The sequence below is a fragment of the Acanthaster planci genome, linkage group LG08 (genome assembly GCF_054643075.1).
Source record: "Acanthaster planci isolate LZ-2023a linkage group LG08, COTS_SCS, whole genome shotgun sequence".
NCBI classification, from domain to species: Eukaryota; Metazoa; Echinodermata; class Asteroidea; order Valvatida; family Acanthasteridae; genus Acanthaster; species Acanthaster planci.
The window spans coordinates 19403499-19419661 of record NC_141784.1 but is presented as its reverse complement, the minus strand read 5'-3'; the positions used below and the strand labels follow the sequence as shown (position 1 = coordinate 19419661).

The window sequence follows — 16163 nt, the reverse complement described above, 5'->3', positions numbered from 1 at the left end:
GTTATTTTTCCATGATTTTGCCTTGACTACTACAAGGTTTAATAATTATTTTGAGAACCACGCTTTCTGCTCTCCATTTCCCTTCCAATTTCACACTGTTCCAGAAAGCTCAAGACGCGGGAGCGACCTCAACAACATTTTTATCTGCGGTTGTGTATACATTACGATCCCCGATTTGTTTTTCGGTCACAGCCTTGTAAACAAACTGAAACATAATCGATTCAAACGTCTGCAAGTTCATCGTGCTTTTCAATGTCAGACTCAACACCACCAGGGCCGTCCGCCAGAGAATTGGTGCCATGTTGAATTTAGTCCGTCTCCTTGTTTTGTCTCATCAGTAAATCCCCATTGGTACATGCTCCCCGTCACGTAAGGTTGATCGCACATAAGCAATGCTGACACCCATTATTTCAAGCATAAACAGTTGATTTGGAGGTAACCTCAACCACCCAATCCTACCTCGCGGGCCGTTCAAACATTGTCCGTTCACTGATTTTTTTATGTAGTTTTGTTGTTCATTCAGAGTGACTCATTTTCACCTGATAATAAATTTGCTGAAATTGGGAATAATGATTTCAAGGTGCGAACATTCCAGCTTCCCAGTTTTATGACCTGCTTCGGAGGTTACTCAACCGTCGTATCCTGAGTTAATTCCTGTCACTGGGGGAAGGAAAACTTAGATCACTGCATCGGGCGGCCGTGCATTTAACTGGAACGTGCGCTCTATACCTATTGGGCCAACATGCTATAACCAAAAATCAACTCGAGAATTCTTAAACAGATACCGATTATGAAGCTTGGAAATCAGCGTACCATCCCATCCAACAAGTTTTGTTGTTATCCTTTTGTTGTGTTTCTATCTCATTTTGGGTGTCTGTTTTCATTGCATCGTGCATGTGATTGAAATTGGATGACAAACAAGCCACTGGTTTTAAGCATGAACCAAATTGAACGTTGCTCCTTGTTCTTTCTTTTGAATGAGCAACCATCACACATACAGCTGCACAATAATATTAGTAAAAAAAACACAAAACAAACAAACAAAACAAACAAACAAAAATCAATGTGATTTGTCAATGCAGGATGAATGAGCTTCAAATCCTGTTTCTGATTGGCCGGTACTGGCTCTTTGACATCCGTAAATCCAGACAGACAGCCGTAGGGCCTAGATCCAGACAGAATTTTATGTTCATGTAAGAGATTTTCCAATTTTTGTTTTTCTGGCACGTTTGAAAATCTCCAAGGCAACACTGAAGATGATGACTTGATTTGAGCATTTGTTATTACCGACTAATAAGTGTTAGAAAATATAATGAATGCTTTGTTGGTGTACTTTTTCGATGGCCTTGAGCACTAAAGGTGTTTGGTGTCATCTCATCCCATGATGCAATGCGGAAGTCAAAAAAAAAATCATTGATGAGGTGGCAAACATTTTCCAAACTTTCTCGGTCATTTACCCTGAAAAACACCAGCCCTTTCCCCCAACCAGCTGAACTTTTCGTCTCCTTAACTTTTTTTCCCCGCTCTTTCTTTTCAGATGGCAGATCCCCATCAGGGTCTTGGCGGGTTTTCATTGGCCCCGTCAGAACTGGGGAAAGAGGCCGACTTTGGCTCACGGGGCCTCCGTATCGTCCAAACTGAGACCCAATTGAGATGTTACACGATTAGGAAACTGTTTGCCTGCGGACCCCCTTACTCCACTACCACCACCTCTTGACAAAAGGGGGGGGCGACAAGAAACTGAGTCGCATGCGTTGCCTCAGTCAGCCCGGGGGTGATTCCCGGCACACAAGCTGATCATGTTCGGGGTAAACATACTTCTCTTTGGAATGATTTAAATCTCCGGACAGGGTATATAAGCTCAAAGGGGGTTCAAAGACCCAACCTTTCATTCTGGGGGTCCGACAACGGGACTGACATTTTTCGCGCGACTTTTTTTTTTTTTTTTGCGTGGCATATTCCTCAGAGGTGTCACAAAATATACTGGTACAAAAGTTTGCAAACCCATTTTTACGAGATATTAACCTCCATTTTCCGATCAGTGTTACTGATTGCAGTGTGATCGTTTTATAGAATTAAACCCGCTTGATCCTTTTTTTTCTCGGTTGCCTTTGAATCCCAACCGACGGTGAATTGAACCAAAGAATAAAGTGGCCGATTTATCCACGGACAGTGTATACCGCAAGCGGAGAAAAAGGTCGGTCTGCGTACCGCGACCGACACCGCCCAGGCCGTGCACTGGGCGTTCCGCAGGGGAGCGAGGGGGCAAAGAGGGCCAACGACCCGTTGTCCTCTTGGAGCTTGTCCAATAAACTCCGTTTGCAAACTTCCTGTAATTTTGTTTTCTTTATTGCCACTGGAGTAGATACACAGACCAATCTGGGCTCACGAACCTACTCAGCAGCTTTTCAATTTTGTACGTGTGCGACTCATAAAAGACACAGGAGAGTCAGCGTGGTTCACACTCCCCATTCAGTAAGATTTATGAGCAGACAGCCCTGAATCCAGCTTAATTTGACAAACAGTGAGACACCTGTTCACTGAACCTTTACAGAGACTATTAGAGGCGATCCACGTTCCGTCTGCTGCAGAGTTCAAAAAGGTATTTAAATACGTTCAAATAAAAAACATCAATCCAGTGTTTCCTTGTCTTCAAGCAACTGATTGGAAAATTTTTATCGAGCTCAAGATTGCTGGAATTATAGCTTAAGTGTCCAAAAAACAAAGACAAAAGGTGTGCACGTATTTTCCGAAGCACATGGAAGAAATAACATAGGCTGAACATATATACTCTCTTATAAAACTGGAATTCCTCTTATGGCTCCTGAAGTCTATAAAAACTGTGGAAGTTTATAGCTGTAAAATACTCTCACGGGACGCCAACTTTACTCCAAAAAAGTGCAAAAATCACCAGACAAGAGCTGCCCTTGTCATCGCTCCTCAGTAGAGTAGTTTTGCTTTGACCAGAAGCCCATTTTGTTCGCATCCTGGAACTTGGCAAAACTCAGACTCAGAATCTAATGTTCCAGGGCAAGGCCCTGGGAGAAGCATATATTCCGGAGGAGGGACCCTTCCAAGGGCGTCGCCAGGATATTTTCGGGGAGGGGGCAACTACTAATTCCAGGGATTAACAATTAACAGTGGGAGGGATCTCTTTTTTTTTTCAAGTACATTGTTTCCATTCCCTTTTAAAAAATTTCTTTCTTTCTCCAACCACCCCCATTTTTTTAATCTTCCATTTTCCCCCGGGATGGGGGGGGGGCGCCCATTGGCCCTTCACATACACGTAGGGACTGTAGAATAGACCCACAAAACCTACACGTCTCTTCAGTATGTTTGCATTTTTAGTGGGATTCTCAGACACCCGCTGTGAGGTGAAACCACGGCACTGGTGTCAATCGGGGATTTTTATGCGGGCAACAACCGCGTGACAGAGCCAGTAAAAAATTAATTCGGAAATGCCATTAAAAAAAAAAATCTCTAAACTGGGTCAACACATAACATTATCGGTTTCTTCGGGTGAATGCTCGATGACTTGCCGGCAAGGCATGGTGGACTTCGCTTCCTGGAGATAAGTTCTCGTCAGCCGTGCGTCACACGGTACACAAGGGTGCCTTGATATGTGCCTTTCGTTTCCATAATACTACTGAGAGAAACATCCGTAAATGGGTCTGTCACCTCTCCGACCCCCACTAACTGGGCGGTGCTCGTTTACTTCTACCCTTAGGACTTGTATTGCAACTATACACTATTGGTGAATATACACTTTTTAATAGTCAGACTTGCTCATGTCGTTTCCGTCAGCATCAGGCCTAACAAGAACAGATTCTTTGCGGCAATCAGGGGTGAACGTCCGGGGTTGCCCACTGCCACCAAGTTCCTCGGGCAACGAGAATAATACATCGGCGTTGTTAATGGCCCACAAAAGACCATTACTGCAAATCAAAGCAAAACCCTAAACACAATTCGAGCAATTCGAAGGCTAACAAATCAACCTGACCCGGACCACCGCCGGGTTAATTTTTAATCCTTTAGCGACGTGCAACGGGGTTGGAACCAACAAAGATCTCTGGGCCTTTTTCTCCCATGCTTTTGAAAGATTTGTCCCAACAGCTAGACTTGGGAATCTAGTTTCATATCACCGGTTTTAAAGGCCGAGAAAGAAAAGTAACATTTTGATGAATGTTACCCACTGTCACTTTCTTTCCAAACACGCGTGCGTCACCCTGGATTACTGGAATAATGCGTCACTGCATACCCGAAATAGACTCAACAGGAGGTTGTCCCGACTATATTTTAGTAAGAAAATACGAGCCCCAACGCAACATAAGTCCCAATGGTTTTCGGGAAGAGTGTTGCTGGTTCTGTCTACAGGTTTAATAAGGTTCACCTCCTCCAGATCAGTTCGGCACGACCTCAGTCAGATTTATATCTATTTGCTCTACTTTTGACATCTGTTTCATATCCGTTACATTTTCGAGTAAATCTTACCAATCCGAATAGTGCAAGATAGACGCCCTCTTGGAAAAAGATTGTTTCTAATTTTGCGAAAAGGAACAGTTGCGTGGCTTGGCCATTTTCCTTTCGTCAGTCAGCGGTGTGGAACGACCAGAGTTGTAATTCGTGCGGCACCACTTGCATTCCAAGAAAACAAAATTATCAGGAATGAAGGAAACGCAAAAATAAGATTCAGCAAGGGCCAGGTTGATCCTATGGTAGAGTTCCTAGTCCACCCTAGCACGACCCACACCGCAAAAACCACAGGAATTCTGCATAACAGCAACAAGCTCGTCAATGTTTACAAGGAAATGACCACTTGAAAACACACCAACCTCAGACGTTTCGGCAGAATACTTTATTTCCAGATACCACCCCCCCCAATTCTTTAGTATTGTCTTATGATTTAAAAAATGTGGAAGATCTTGACATATCGTTTACACTGAACACAACACTTGAAAATTACTAGAACGTAAACAAAAATATTTAGGAAATGGACGCGTTAAATATATCAACCTGTACAGTAGGCAAAAACTTTTATGTGCACAAAAGTAGAGACTTTAAATAAACAAGCACATTTATCACTAACCTCAGCGAATAGGAATGACATTAAACACCCTGCCGTCTTTTATTACACTAAAAGAAAACAGCCACAGTCCATCTTAAATTGGCAAGTATTTCGTTACTTGGTGCATTTCTGGTTCTTCAAAATCTGATGCCATTAAGTAGGAGCACAAGTCAACTTACCAAAAAAAATTGAAAATTTAAGAATAAAAATGTATTCACAAGTTTAAGTCTTCAGAAGAGACAGCTTGCAGATTACTAAAGTGCAAAAGAAGCAAGCAATTCAAGAGAATAAAAGTGGATTATTCAAGAAGATATCTGCTTTTAGTTTTAATGGCATCATTTGGATAACACCATGAACCCACAATCCTTTGCGTTGTGGGTATCAAGTGACAAATGGCAAGCAAATTTTAGTGACTGTCACTTCAACAAGCATCAATTTCTTACATAAATCTAGCCTCAATCTGACACTAAAATAGGAAAGCACCATAGTGTAAAGAAAGTATTTATATAAAAGAATTCACTTAAAATGATAAGCCTTTTGCGAGTTAGATTTGAATAAAATCTGGCGTACTGAGATTTTTGAATTCACGTAAACATAACAGTTAGAGTTCTGCATACAGTACTTAGATACTGTTGCTATACCTCGTAATTCGGGGCAAGCTTTTGCTTAGTATATCAGAGATGCCTTGCACCAATACACTGTTTTCAATGGACAAGAAGGGCACAAAGGAACCAGTCCATTCCAGAGATGGTGGTCACTAAGCAAAAGTTTGCCCGAATCACGAGGTTAAAGCAACAGTGACTTTATTCTGGGGAATTCAAATTGCTATGTTTACGTGAAATCAGATAACTCAGTGCACCAGATTTTATTCAAATTTAATTTGCAAATGGCCTATTTAAGCCTAGACGCCTCAAACCTCTTTTCATAGCTCATGTTTACTTTGTAGCCGGGTTCATCTCCAGTTTTGCAAGTAGTTGCAAGGGGTTGACAATCGACACCATGTAAAAACACCCCAAAATTTGGGGCCAAATTTAAAGAGCGAGAGTAGAGTTGCCCGAGCAGCAGATTCAGTTCCCTGGAGCTGCTGGGCCTAAGCCTCTTGGACTTAAGTTTATAGAACTGAAGTCTGCAGAAACACTCAGACAGGAGGCCGCAATTTGAGACAAATTCTAAAGGCATAAGTTGAAAATTCAAAATAATACTGGTGCGCGAAGGTGGAAGTGTCATCAATGGTAGACTACCTTCCAGACGGAGGGTTGCTCGCAGTTCGATGATTCCCCTTCTCCGCAGAAGCGGTTGTACGTCATCTTGGGGTCAAAGCCAAGGATCTGTCTCTCCTCGTGGATGCGGAAGGAGAACGTAGACACGCCTGTCCCAATGAAATACCTGAGGCAATGGGGGGGGGGTGAGTAGAGGTTACCATTTCGATTGAGAATGAGAACCGGTGTATTTTAACCATGACAATATATGAGTGATTCACAAATTATTACTGAGTGTCTACCTCGAAAAAAATTTTTTTTTCTTTTTTTTCAAATTTCACATCTCGCACATGCTAGCATCTATTATCAATTGAATATGGGCAGGATGAAATGTACAAATATTGGAAGGGATTAAACAATATTTGGGACAATTTCGCGGAGAAAATGAATGCTTTGAACCCATCATTTGCAGTAATAGGTTAATTATGTTTTAGCCTTCAAAGATGGGTCTGTGCTGACCTAGCATGGGCGCATATCCACTGGTCTATGATGGCTACCCCGCCGTCTTTGAAGTTCTCCAGGATGCCTTTAGGAGGCAAGTAGTTGTACACCCGGTAGTCTTGGAGATGCCTTTTGAGTTCCTCAATTTCTGCGAGGCATTGAGAACAATGGAGTCATGAGACACTGGTCAGCTGGACGAAAAGAAGGAAAGCACTCGTCCCGTCGGAAGACACTTCTCGTAGGGAAAAGGAAAATCACCACTGCATGTTGCAATATTGGTGATCGATTTCCAACTCTTATCATGAAAATCTCTAATGACCTATAGTTCCCTGAGGACGGCTGCGGTACACTGGCCAAAACATTCACAAGACATTTGATTCAATGTGTGGACTCCTGTGCCTTCGGACACAATATTACTACCGGTGGAAAAGGCTCCTTTAAATATGTGGGTGGTTAGGGGTCAAATTTCTTTTTGCGTATCCCTATTACATCAGACAAAAGGTTTCTCAATAATTATTTATGACTGCAAATGACACGCCAAATAAATAAAAATAGTTTTAAATCAATATCCATAATACTTCCATGTCAAATTACAAAGGTCAAGTGTAACGGGGAAAGAAGTAACATGTTCAGGCCCTATATTTAAGGAATGACCAATATGATACAACAAAGCTATGTGGACACAAATTTGTCCTCAAGATGAAATGTTGGACCTATGCTTGAAAACTCCTTTTTTTGTCATTTGACAAACGTCTTTACAAGCGTGTTCAAAGATGACAGTTACCTACCATGTTTTGGTGCATCTGTAGCTATGAAAACCTTCTGGAGTTTGTGCTTTTTAAGGGCAGCCGTGATTTGTTCCGCAGCGCTCTGAAGCGACGGCACATCTTTCCTGTTGCCACGGGCGTAGTCCTCTCTTCGCAGGTGGGCAGCAAGGTAGGGCCCGCCGACAGCAGAGCCTGGCTTTCTCTGTCAAAGTCACAGGGGAATGTTTGTTTTCCCCCGGGAGCAGTGTCTTTTACTTACTTTTACTTGAACAGGAAATAAATTAAATGTGACCCCTGTGCAAGGCTGAAATCCAGTCTCCCGCAACGTCATTCACAAGTCATCCGGTCCTGTGTCACGTAACTGATTATTTTAAATTAGCTGCAAAGAAAGGTGCTTCTTTAGGACCATTAATTGTGTAACTCGGTGACGGAGCTTGTGATTTGACTCGTGATAAACTGGACTGCAACGCCAATCTTGTGCATCATCTTAGAGGGTGCTACAAAGCGAAGTCAAGAGAACCAAACAGTCTTCTGTTCCCACGCATCCTGAGTGTGTGCAACTGTAGCCTTTTAACCCCACAACTCCCTGACCTTGACAGTGCACCAGGAGGTTTGATGAGGACTTGAGAAGCCTAAGGAAGGTTGAGGCAGCTAATATGACTTACAGGGAGCTTGAAGGACCCTTGACAGATAACTGTCCTCAGTTTGCCATGACTTTTCTAGACAGTGATGGGCTCAAGAGAAGTTGGGAAAGGTCTTGGCAAAAAAGTTCCTGGGATGTTGGAAATGATGTCCAGTCTATAAATGTCAATTATGCAAGATGGCCGGTGCGTGATGGAAATTGATGCCGAGGCAGTAACATATTTCATCATCAATAACGTATTTTGTACAGGCTCCTCAAACTAAAGACATATTGGGATGGGTGGGTGTCAAGTTGACCCCCACACACAAGTTGGCGATTGCTGTTTGACAAAACTGAGAAAGCCAGGGCACTTGAAGCAGTACTAGCCCCTTTTGTTTGGAGGGGGCAAATTCGTTTTCAAATGAACAATTCTGGACAACTCTTTCAAAACAAACAATCCACATTTTCCCCACCCCCCTACTGAACCCTGGATGAGCCCCTGCTTCACGTCGCTTATAATTAAAGGCTCACTAACCTCCATGTCTCTCCAGTCTTCCAACAAGACGGTCTTGTCTTTCTCGTCCGTTGAATCCAGGTGACTTTCTCGGAACTGATTGCCAATGTCCCGCAGGTGTTTGGCAAATCGCATAGACCGCCTCGCCTATGAGCGGGGGAAAAACACAAACAAACTCACATAGCAACTCCCAGCATCTGTCAGGAATGAGTCAGTTGTGGTCAAGTTTACCCTGTTCCACAAATTTAGACCAAGAAAACAAAACAATCCATAACACCCACAGCCCACTGTGCTTTACGTTGTTGTTTGGGGAGTCAGGTTGGCAGGGTAGTTCTTTCCTTGCCTTCCACCTCTGTGGTCCCGGGTTCGAATCCCAGCCCGGTCCACATGTGGATTGGGTTTTCAGTCCCTACCTGACTCTGTGGGTTTTACCCAGAATATTCCTCTGGGGTTTTCCTCCCACCTCTAAAACTGTCACTGCTTCTTACTGTCTCCCCTTTACTGATGTTGGTGAATGTGGGTCGTTTGGCGGCTGCCCGAGGCACCCTTGTATGCCATCGGGTCAACCATGTTTAAATGTATTCATTGTTCCATGCTTAATGTCTTCATTGTACAGCGCATTTGAACATATCTATATGAAATTTGCGCTATTATTATTATATTATTATCACGGGGTAATCTGATAACAAAAGAGGTTCACCCCAAGTAGACTTTGAGGATATTCTATGGACATGATGTTTTCCTCTCAAAAAAACAGAGGAGGCATGTGGGGGTTAGAGTTATCAGTTACAGAATGAGGCAGAGTAACCAAGAAAATCATCCAAAAATCCTGCTTGAAGGACAGTTAATAGTGAGGGGAAAAGAGCATTTTCTCAGGGTTCCAACAACTGGGCAACAAAGGAATTCCCAAACCAGATGGGTAAGACGGATATGTGTGCAGCACTGAAATTCCATGCCGAATGTTCAAAGCATGTGTATCCTTGGTGAATGCATAACCGCGACTGTCATTGGTCAAAACAGAGTGGGGCATGGCTTCAGGGATTGGTCAGCTGAGGGCTGGAATGTCCCAGAGACGTGGCTTCAGCAGATTATTTCATAGGCCTGAGGAGCAGGGGTAATAGTGATGTGCTAGAGTGTGTGCTGATGTACATGAGTGATCGGCCAAGGTTTTTCTTGTACAATGGAAAGTACACCTGCAGTTGGAAAAGGCTGGCCGTTGAGCTAATTCCCCACATAGAGGCTTTGCATGGTAGCCATCTTGCAGGGCAGTTCTTTTGTTCCACAGGGAAACCTCCTTTATGCATACCCTGTGGAACAAAAAGCACCAGCCAACAAGATGGCAGCCATGCAAACCCTCTATTCCAACATAAGTGAAAATGATGCGCAAGGGGTGAAGTACATGCATAATAATCAGACTGACTTGTTGAACCCAAAGAAAGCAACAATTTGTAACAATTGGCTCTTCCCCATTCTTGGCAGCTCTCCAACTTGTTGTGGCCATTCTCCAAAATAAAGTCGATAAAGCTTCTTCAGCTCAACCTCAATAAATCAGCTTTTACATCGGAGAATATGAAAATAGGTTCGATCAACATGACTAATTTTCAAAACCAACTTCATGACCAAATTAAGAACATCAGCAAATTTTGAAGCATAAGTAACACGTGAAACTTTGCATGGCGGAGGCTAGACTGAGGGAAGGTTTGTGGGTACATCACATGAAATCAATCTCTTCTTTGACAATGGTGGTTCAGAAAAGAACCGGTGAGTGTCAACTCGACAAATCAAGCAGCAGGGCTCAGGATGACCACAGCATCCTGGTCGAAACATTGAGTTGACACTCACCAGTTCTCCTCAGAGCCACCCTCTCATAGAAGAGATAGATTCCACACTGTGTACCCGCAAACTTTCTCTCAATTTTGAAGGATGGCCACTTACGTTCCAGTACTGCACCTGCCCATAGTAATCGTGCAGTATTTCTTCCCCACGATCAACAAACACAGATCTGAGAACAAGGAAAAAATGAATACCACCAGGGAGAACCCAAAAAGTTACTAAGAAGAAAGAAAGAACCACGCTGGTGCGGCCACATCCACTACAAAGTTCATTTGAGCCCGTTTTACACAGCTACTGAGTGACCACAGCAATGTGGTAAACATGGAAAATATTTGCTTAGTTACTTGGTTACCAGCCGAGGTGCCACAGGATGTGTATTGCTTTGTGACTGGTACCCTGATGATATTTTCTTAGTGCATGAGTTTGCTAAACAGTACTTTCACAAACGTTGTATGGGAGTGGTGGCTCCAACGAAGGCAAGACAAAAACGTGGCTTGAGAGCCACGGTCTTGGACAAAACATTATTTTTCTGTTAATTAACAGAAAGGGGAGAGTAGTGGGGGATATTCATTCTCAACTCAAACTGGGAGAACAAGTTTATCTTGAAGCAAACTTGATTACTCAAGAAAAGGGGAATGCTCAAATATTTTTGTCCAAGACCGCAGCTGTGCAAACAGATGTCAACTTACAGCCCAGTAGGTGGCATCACCAAATCGGTCATGGAGAAGTTTCTCAGCCCTATCTACAAAGACAGACCTAGGCACAAACAAAGGGTTCATCCTTGAGCTTACTTCAGGCACTCTGTATCCCCTTGACATACTTCATTACATCGGGATGATTTGCAGAGTTTCTCTGCGCTCAATGTGATCGCCAGATTCTTTTATTTTTTCAGAATCTTAAAAAAATGACTGGCACTATTACTTCACGTGAAAACACTGAAGTGCACTGGTGACTGTAAAACAGTGCAGCGAATGATGGAATGCATGAAAAACTGCACTGATAACAAGTCTTTCTGCACTGTACTTCATGTGACGACATAATGGGTTTGTGCTCATCGAGTTGAAAATTGGTTGTGCATTATCTGCACAATCCACTTATGTGTGAACACTGCCCTTGGCTCAGTGTGATTAAAAAATGCTCATGAGCAAATCTATTTCAAACAAAAAGAAGTTTGCAGACCAATTCAGAAAGCAACAACCAAGAAACTGGAAAATTTAATGAAATTGCCTGGAATATTTTTTTATGTCTGCTGAGAGCCCAACTAGGAATCATTCAAACTCCCTCTCTATGGAGGAATGTAATGGTGCATCCTTACAACATTCATATTTTTCAATATGCTTCTAGCAATTGTCGTTGTGCTGAATTTTTCTCAAGCCTTCAAAATACTCCCAACCCACTGATGGATTCTAATGGACCTGTAACTCCTGGCAGATGGTGTTATTCTTGGCAGAAAATTCTGACCTTCAAAAAAAGGCAAGACGAAGCAACCAACTTTTGATATACAGGTACAGTCAAACGCCACAAATATTGATTTGCGAGTGTCCCTTGAAAAATATTTGTACGATAATTCTACTGCAGCCTCATATTTGTCAGCACTCTGGGACAATCCCGTGGCGCGATATTTATGACGATAACAGGTCACGCGACAGTGGCCAAGTTCAGTGCACAGTCCACCTCTACAAACTTCCCAGGCTTTGGGTCTGTACAGAAGAAATTGGAGATTAGCATGTTCTGATGTCAGGCAGAAGCGAGTCCAGCTGTACTTGCTGTTTTAATCTATTCATTGTGCCTGTGTAAACAGACGAGTCGATCATTTTTTGCACACGGTGATTTTAAGGGGAGACCAACGTACCTGGCTGTGTAGTTGTTTAACAGCACAGGAGCCAGGATGCGGGCCATCCCTTGAACGGACAAACACTTGAAGGCCTTGGCGTAGGTGTCCGAGTGGCCCCAGAACCAGCCCCGGTACATCCCTTCCTCGTCCGGTCGGTAGGCGGGCGGCTCAATGCATTCTCGCTCGTCAATCTTCTCTTCCCACTTGCCGTTGGTCCATCCCTCCTTGTAGGGCTGGAGATACAGAATCTGGTCGATGACCGCCCGGCCAGTTTCTAACAAAGTGGGCGAAGCAAACAAGTTTCGGTTTCAGGAGAAGCACTTTGGGACTAGCGGAAGCAAGTTCTTGTTCAAAATTTGTTCATCAATCTGATGGTACAAGAACCCTCCAAAGTTTGTACTTCACAAGGCGATTTTTAGGTCTCAGGTTAATCTTCAGCCGGTGAGCGAAACAAAGCAAATTTAGTTTTAAGCACAGTCCTGGACGGTCTGATGTCAAACTAACTATTTAGGGGTGAAATGCTACATTATGGCCTTGTTTCCAATTTCACCACCTGGCTTCATTTTAATCAGTACGTTTTGGCCATCAAGTTTGGTACCGTTCCATTTTCCTGCGACAGCCACATGGAATTGTCTAACATTGAGTCAACATTTGGAGCATTTTAATTAGGTTTAACTGTTTGCAACTGATTGTAAAGTTGCCCAGTGACAAAACAAGTTTTTAAAAAAGGCTACTGTACAAAGATTGAGCGATTGCACTGATATCGATCGATCTCACCCAACAGGCGCCTACTCTTATACTGTCTAGAGTTTTTTCATCACTCACAAATACCGTGGTACCTTTAACATACTGCTCAAACTCGATGACGGGTACGTAACGGTTCAGGCTCTCAGTGTCAAAGAAGGTGCCCCAGGGTATCCTGATCTGCTCCAGTGAGCGCGTCCGCCAGTGGTAGAGCCGGCCCCAGGGGGGCAGGACCAGGACCCAGTCACCGTCCTGCTGCAGTCTCTGGACCAGGTTGGCAATGCGCATGTAGACGTCACGTCGCAGGTTAAACCCTTCCCCGTGGTTGACATCGTAAAGTAAATATCTAAGATGGGGAAAGGTTGAAACACAGAAGTAAATGAATTTGAACTTGTGACTTCATAAGGTGAAGAAGTCAGGTTGGCACAAATATGATATTATTGAAATTTTCCTAATCTTGCTCCACACTGTGACCCGGCTTCAAATCCTACCATGGTTAATTGGAGACTGCCTGTATAAGAAACTCCCAGGAGGTTGACTGGACATCAGCCACTAGGCGTCATCATCCAGTTTAAACACAAAGATTGGTGTTGAGTCAATGGGCCTACATCATTTTGTGGCTTCTCACTGTCCATGCATGGAATATGTATCTGTGATTTCCCTAAAAGCTCCAAAATCTCGAGACGTTTCTTTTAGCTTTCAAGCTGCACTGTCAGATGTACTTTTGAGGAATCCTTGATTTCACTCTCAAGTACAGTTTGCGTTGAGTACGGCTTCACAGTCACTTTGCCCTTAGCCTTTCATCAAGGCCTTCATGGCTGTGTGTGTGTGTAACTGCAAAGCGACTGGACAGGAGACCAGGCAAGTGGCGCAGCAACAAGGCCTTTTCCAACTTGATTTTGAGGCTTTTGTGGTAAATTATTCATAAGCTTTCTGATATGCATTATTCATAAATTTCATATAAATAGTTGAAGCAGATGAGTCTCCGAAATAAACGGCATCAACTCCAAAGCTTACGCAATGTTCCCATCTGGTTTTTCATAGGGACAATAAGCAGTGAGATGACAACTATGATGCTTGTTGGTGGGGCCTGGGGATGGTGCTGATGTTGGAGTAACACTTGCAAGTAGCAGTTCGAATGGTCAAAGCAAAACCCCAGTGTTTGAAATATGAAGCTCTTACCATATCCCGTGGGCAGAGACAAAAACGTCACGCCTGCGTACAGATACTTCAATAGCCTAATGCTGCAATGGTTTAAACTTGGCAAGGTGAACTTTTCCAGCAGAAGAACTGTCCAAATACTGCTCAGACAACTGACCTGCACTCACGGCCGCAGACACACTTGGCACGCTCGCCATCTTTCGCATAGGTTCAATTTGCATAATAAGTTAACCACTTCGTGTCGGGGCATTTTTCAATGTTGAGGATGCTATGTACATAGAATAGCCTGTTCAGGAAGTAGGCCTTGGTGCCCCCTTTTTTATAGCTCCATCATGTCCATGGTTATACAAACCTCCTTGGCAGTGCTGCTCCAACTTTAAGCTTCTGATAGTTTCCTGAGTGAAAGGCAATGTCATCTGACAAATCGACATCCAATTCTGAGGAAGAATATATCTTAAACAGGTGAAAAAACAAGAACAGGACAACACAAACCGCGGGGTACCTGTGCGCCGCCATGTCTAAATAGCGCCGCCTAGCGACGTGACAGCCAAATATTTTTTGCTTCCTTGCACCACCCAGTTCAACCTGGCCCGCCACTTGTGGCGCTGTGCGCTTCGTATATATAAAAGCATTAAACTTTTCAACCTAAAATACAAACAATACCTCAGCCGAATGGCCGTATTAACCCGGAAAACCTTTATGTTGTTATCGTTATTTCGGCACTGGCTGGTGCTTCCGACTATTTGTTTGAAAGAGAGAAAATTCCACGAAGGATGCATTGAAATAATAGACCGACATCAATTAAATCATGTTTGCAGCTTCCTGCTTACTGAAGGTTATTCCCCTATCGGCAAAAATAGTGAACTCATTTCAACAAAAACAAACATCCTGTATGATGTCCATTCACAGTGATAGTCTCTGATCTGTGTTCGATTGAACGAGAATGGCCCGTTCTTTTTTTTTTAACCTTAACCCTCAAAGAACTGGGTTATTTCATGTATTTCGGCCCATCTCACAGCCCACGGGGGCGCATTCCGCCCCCCCCGAACTTGGCTGTGCCAAGCTCGATTTATTATTTTGCTTTGGAACTTGGCATGCATGTAAGCCTTTATCGTAACATGTGACATTTAAACTAAACCAGACGTGTGGCTTTGTTGTTATACGGTCATTTGAAATTCAAGCCAACCCCCCCCCAAAAAAGGCTCTAGGACCGCGCCTGACAACAGTATGTTTGATTTTCACTAAGTTGGTATTAAAATGACCGCAATTGAGAGTTCCTCTAAAAACTTCTATAGGCTCAGCTCCGGGAGAAAAACTATTCCAGCGGCACTTTTAGGGTTAAAAACACATTTAAAACTTTGCACTTTGGTTGGTGCAGTGATCGAGTGAGGAGCCGATCGATTGCTCTGAAAACTCAAACCAAAATCACCAAAAACTTTGAATGAAAATCAGCGGCTGGTATTGAAAGAGGGATGTACAGGTCCAGATTGAATGTTCTCTGAACCCCAGAGAGTGAAAATTCACTTCCTCCGGTTATAAACAGGGTCAAGACGAATTCAACTGAAATGAATCAGTCGAAAGATTGAAATTTCACTGGAATCTCCCCAGGGAGTTTTTTTTGGTTTTTTATTTTATTATTATTTTTGTTGTTGTTGTTGTTTTTTTTTTGGAACGGCCTGCAACAAAACCATAGCTGGCTATGCATCTGTACTGTCACATTTTTCCTGTAACCCCAACATGACCGCGACGCACAGTGAGACCGTTGTGCTTGCCAGCGACGAGATTTTGTCCCGTTGTGACGACTTCTGGTGAAGATTTAGTGGTTTTGGAGTTCACATTATCATTTTTGATTAGGTGCATCGTGTTCATATCAAATCGTAGAAAACCAAACAAGCGCCGTGCTTTGCCAGGACTACGCTGCAG

The 16163-nt window shown here is 43.3% G+C and overlaps 1 protein-coding gene across 3 annotated transcripts; it reads right to left on the bottom strand.

The window, feature by feature from the left end:
• Positions 1-4833: 4833 nt before the first annotated feature.
• Positions 4834-14780, bottom strand: pofut2 (protein O-fucosyltransferase 2). Of its 3 annotated transcripts, none has more exons than XM_022230733.2 (8): positions 14593-14780; positions 13175-13425; positions 12354-12609; positions 11191-11257; positions 8690-8815; positions 7554-7734; positions 6784-6913; positions 4834-6451 (listed from the first exon to the last, which is right to left on the bottom strand). In XM_022230733.2, exons 1-8 carry the CDS (start codon positions 14754-14756, stop codon positions 6292-6294), a joined length of 1335 nt encoding a protein of 444 aa, XP_022086425.2. In that variant the 5' UTR covers positions 14757-14780; the 3' UTR covers positions 4834-6291. The 3 variants fall into 3 exon arrangements, with proteins under 3 accessions (XP_022086425.2, XP_022086415.2, XP_086996490.1); XM_022230723.2 differs by lacking the exon at positions 11191-11257 and adding an exon at positions 10604-10670; XM_087140364.1 differs by lacking the exons at positions 11191-11257; positions 14593-14780 and adding exons at positions 10604-10670; positions 14262-14558.
• Between the last annotated feature and the right edge of the window lie 1383 nt (positions 14781-16163).

Bases quoted from the DNA above. Each gene is read 5' to 3' on its own strand.
- pofut2 (XM_022230733.2), bottom strand. From the start codon at position 14,756: ATGGCGGCGCACAGGTACCCCGCGGTTTGTGTTGTCCTGTTCTTGTTT. The intron at 11,258-12,353 runs GTACGTTGGTCT...GTTTGTGCCTAG, and splicing joins TTAAACAACTACACAGCCAG to GTCTGTCTTTGTAGATAGGG. The intron at 6,452-6,783 runs GTCAGCACAGAC...CCATTGCCTCAG, and splicing joins TGGATATGCGCCCATGCTAG to GTATTTCATTGGGACAGGCG.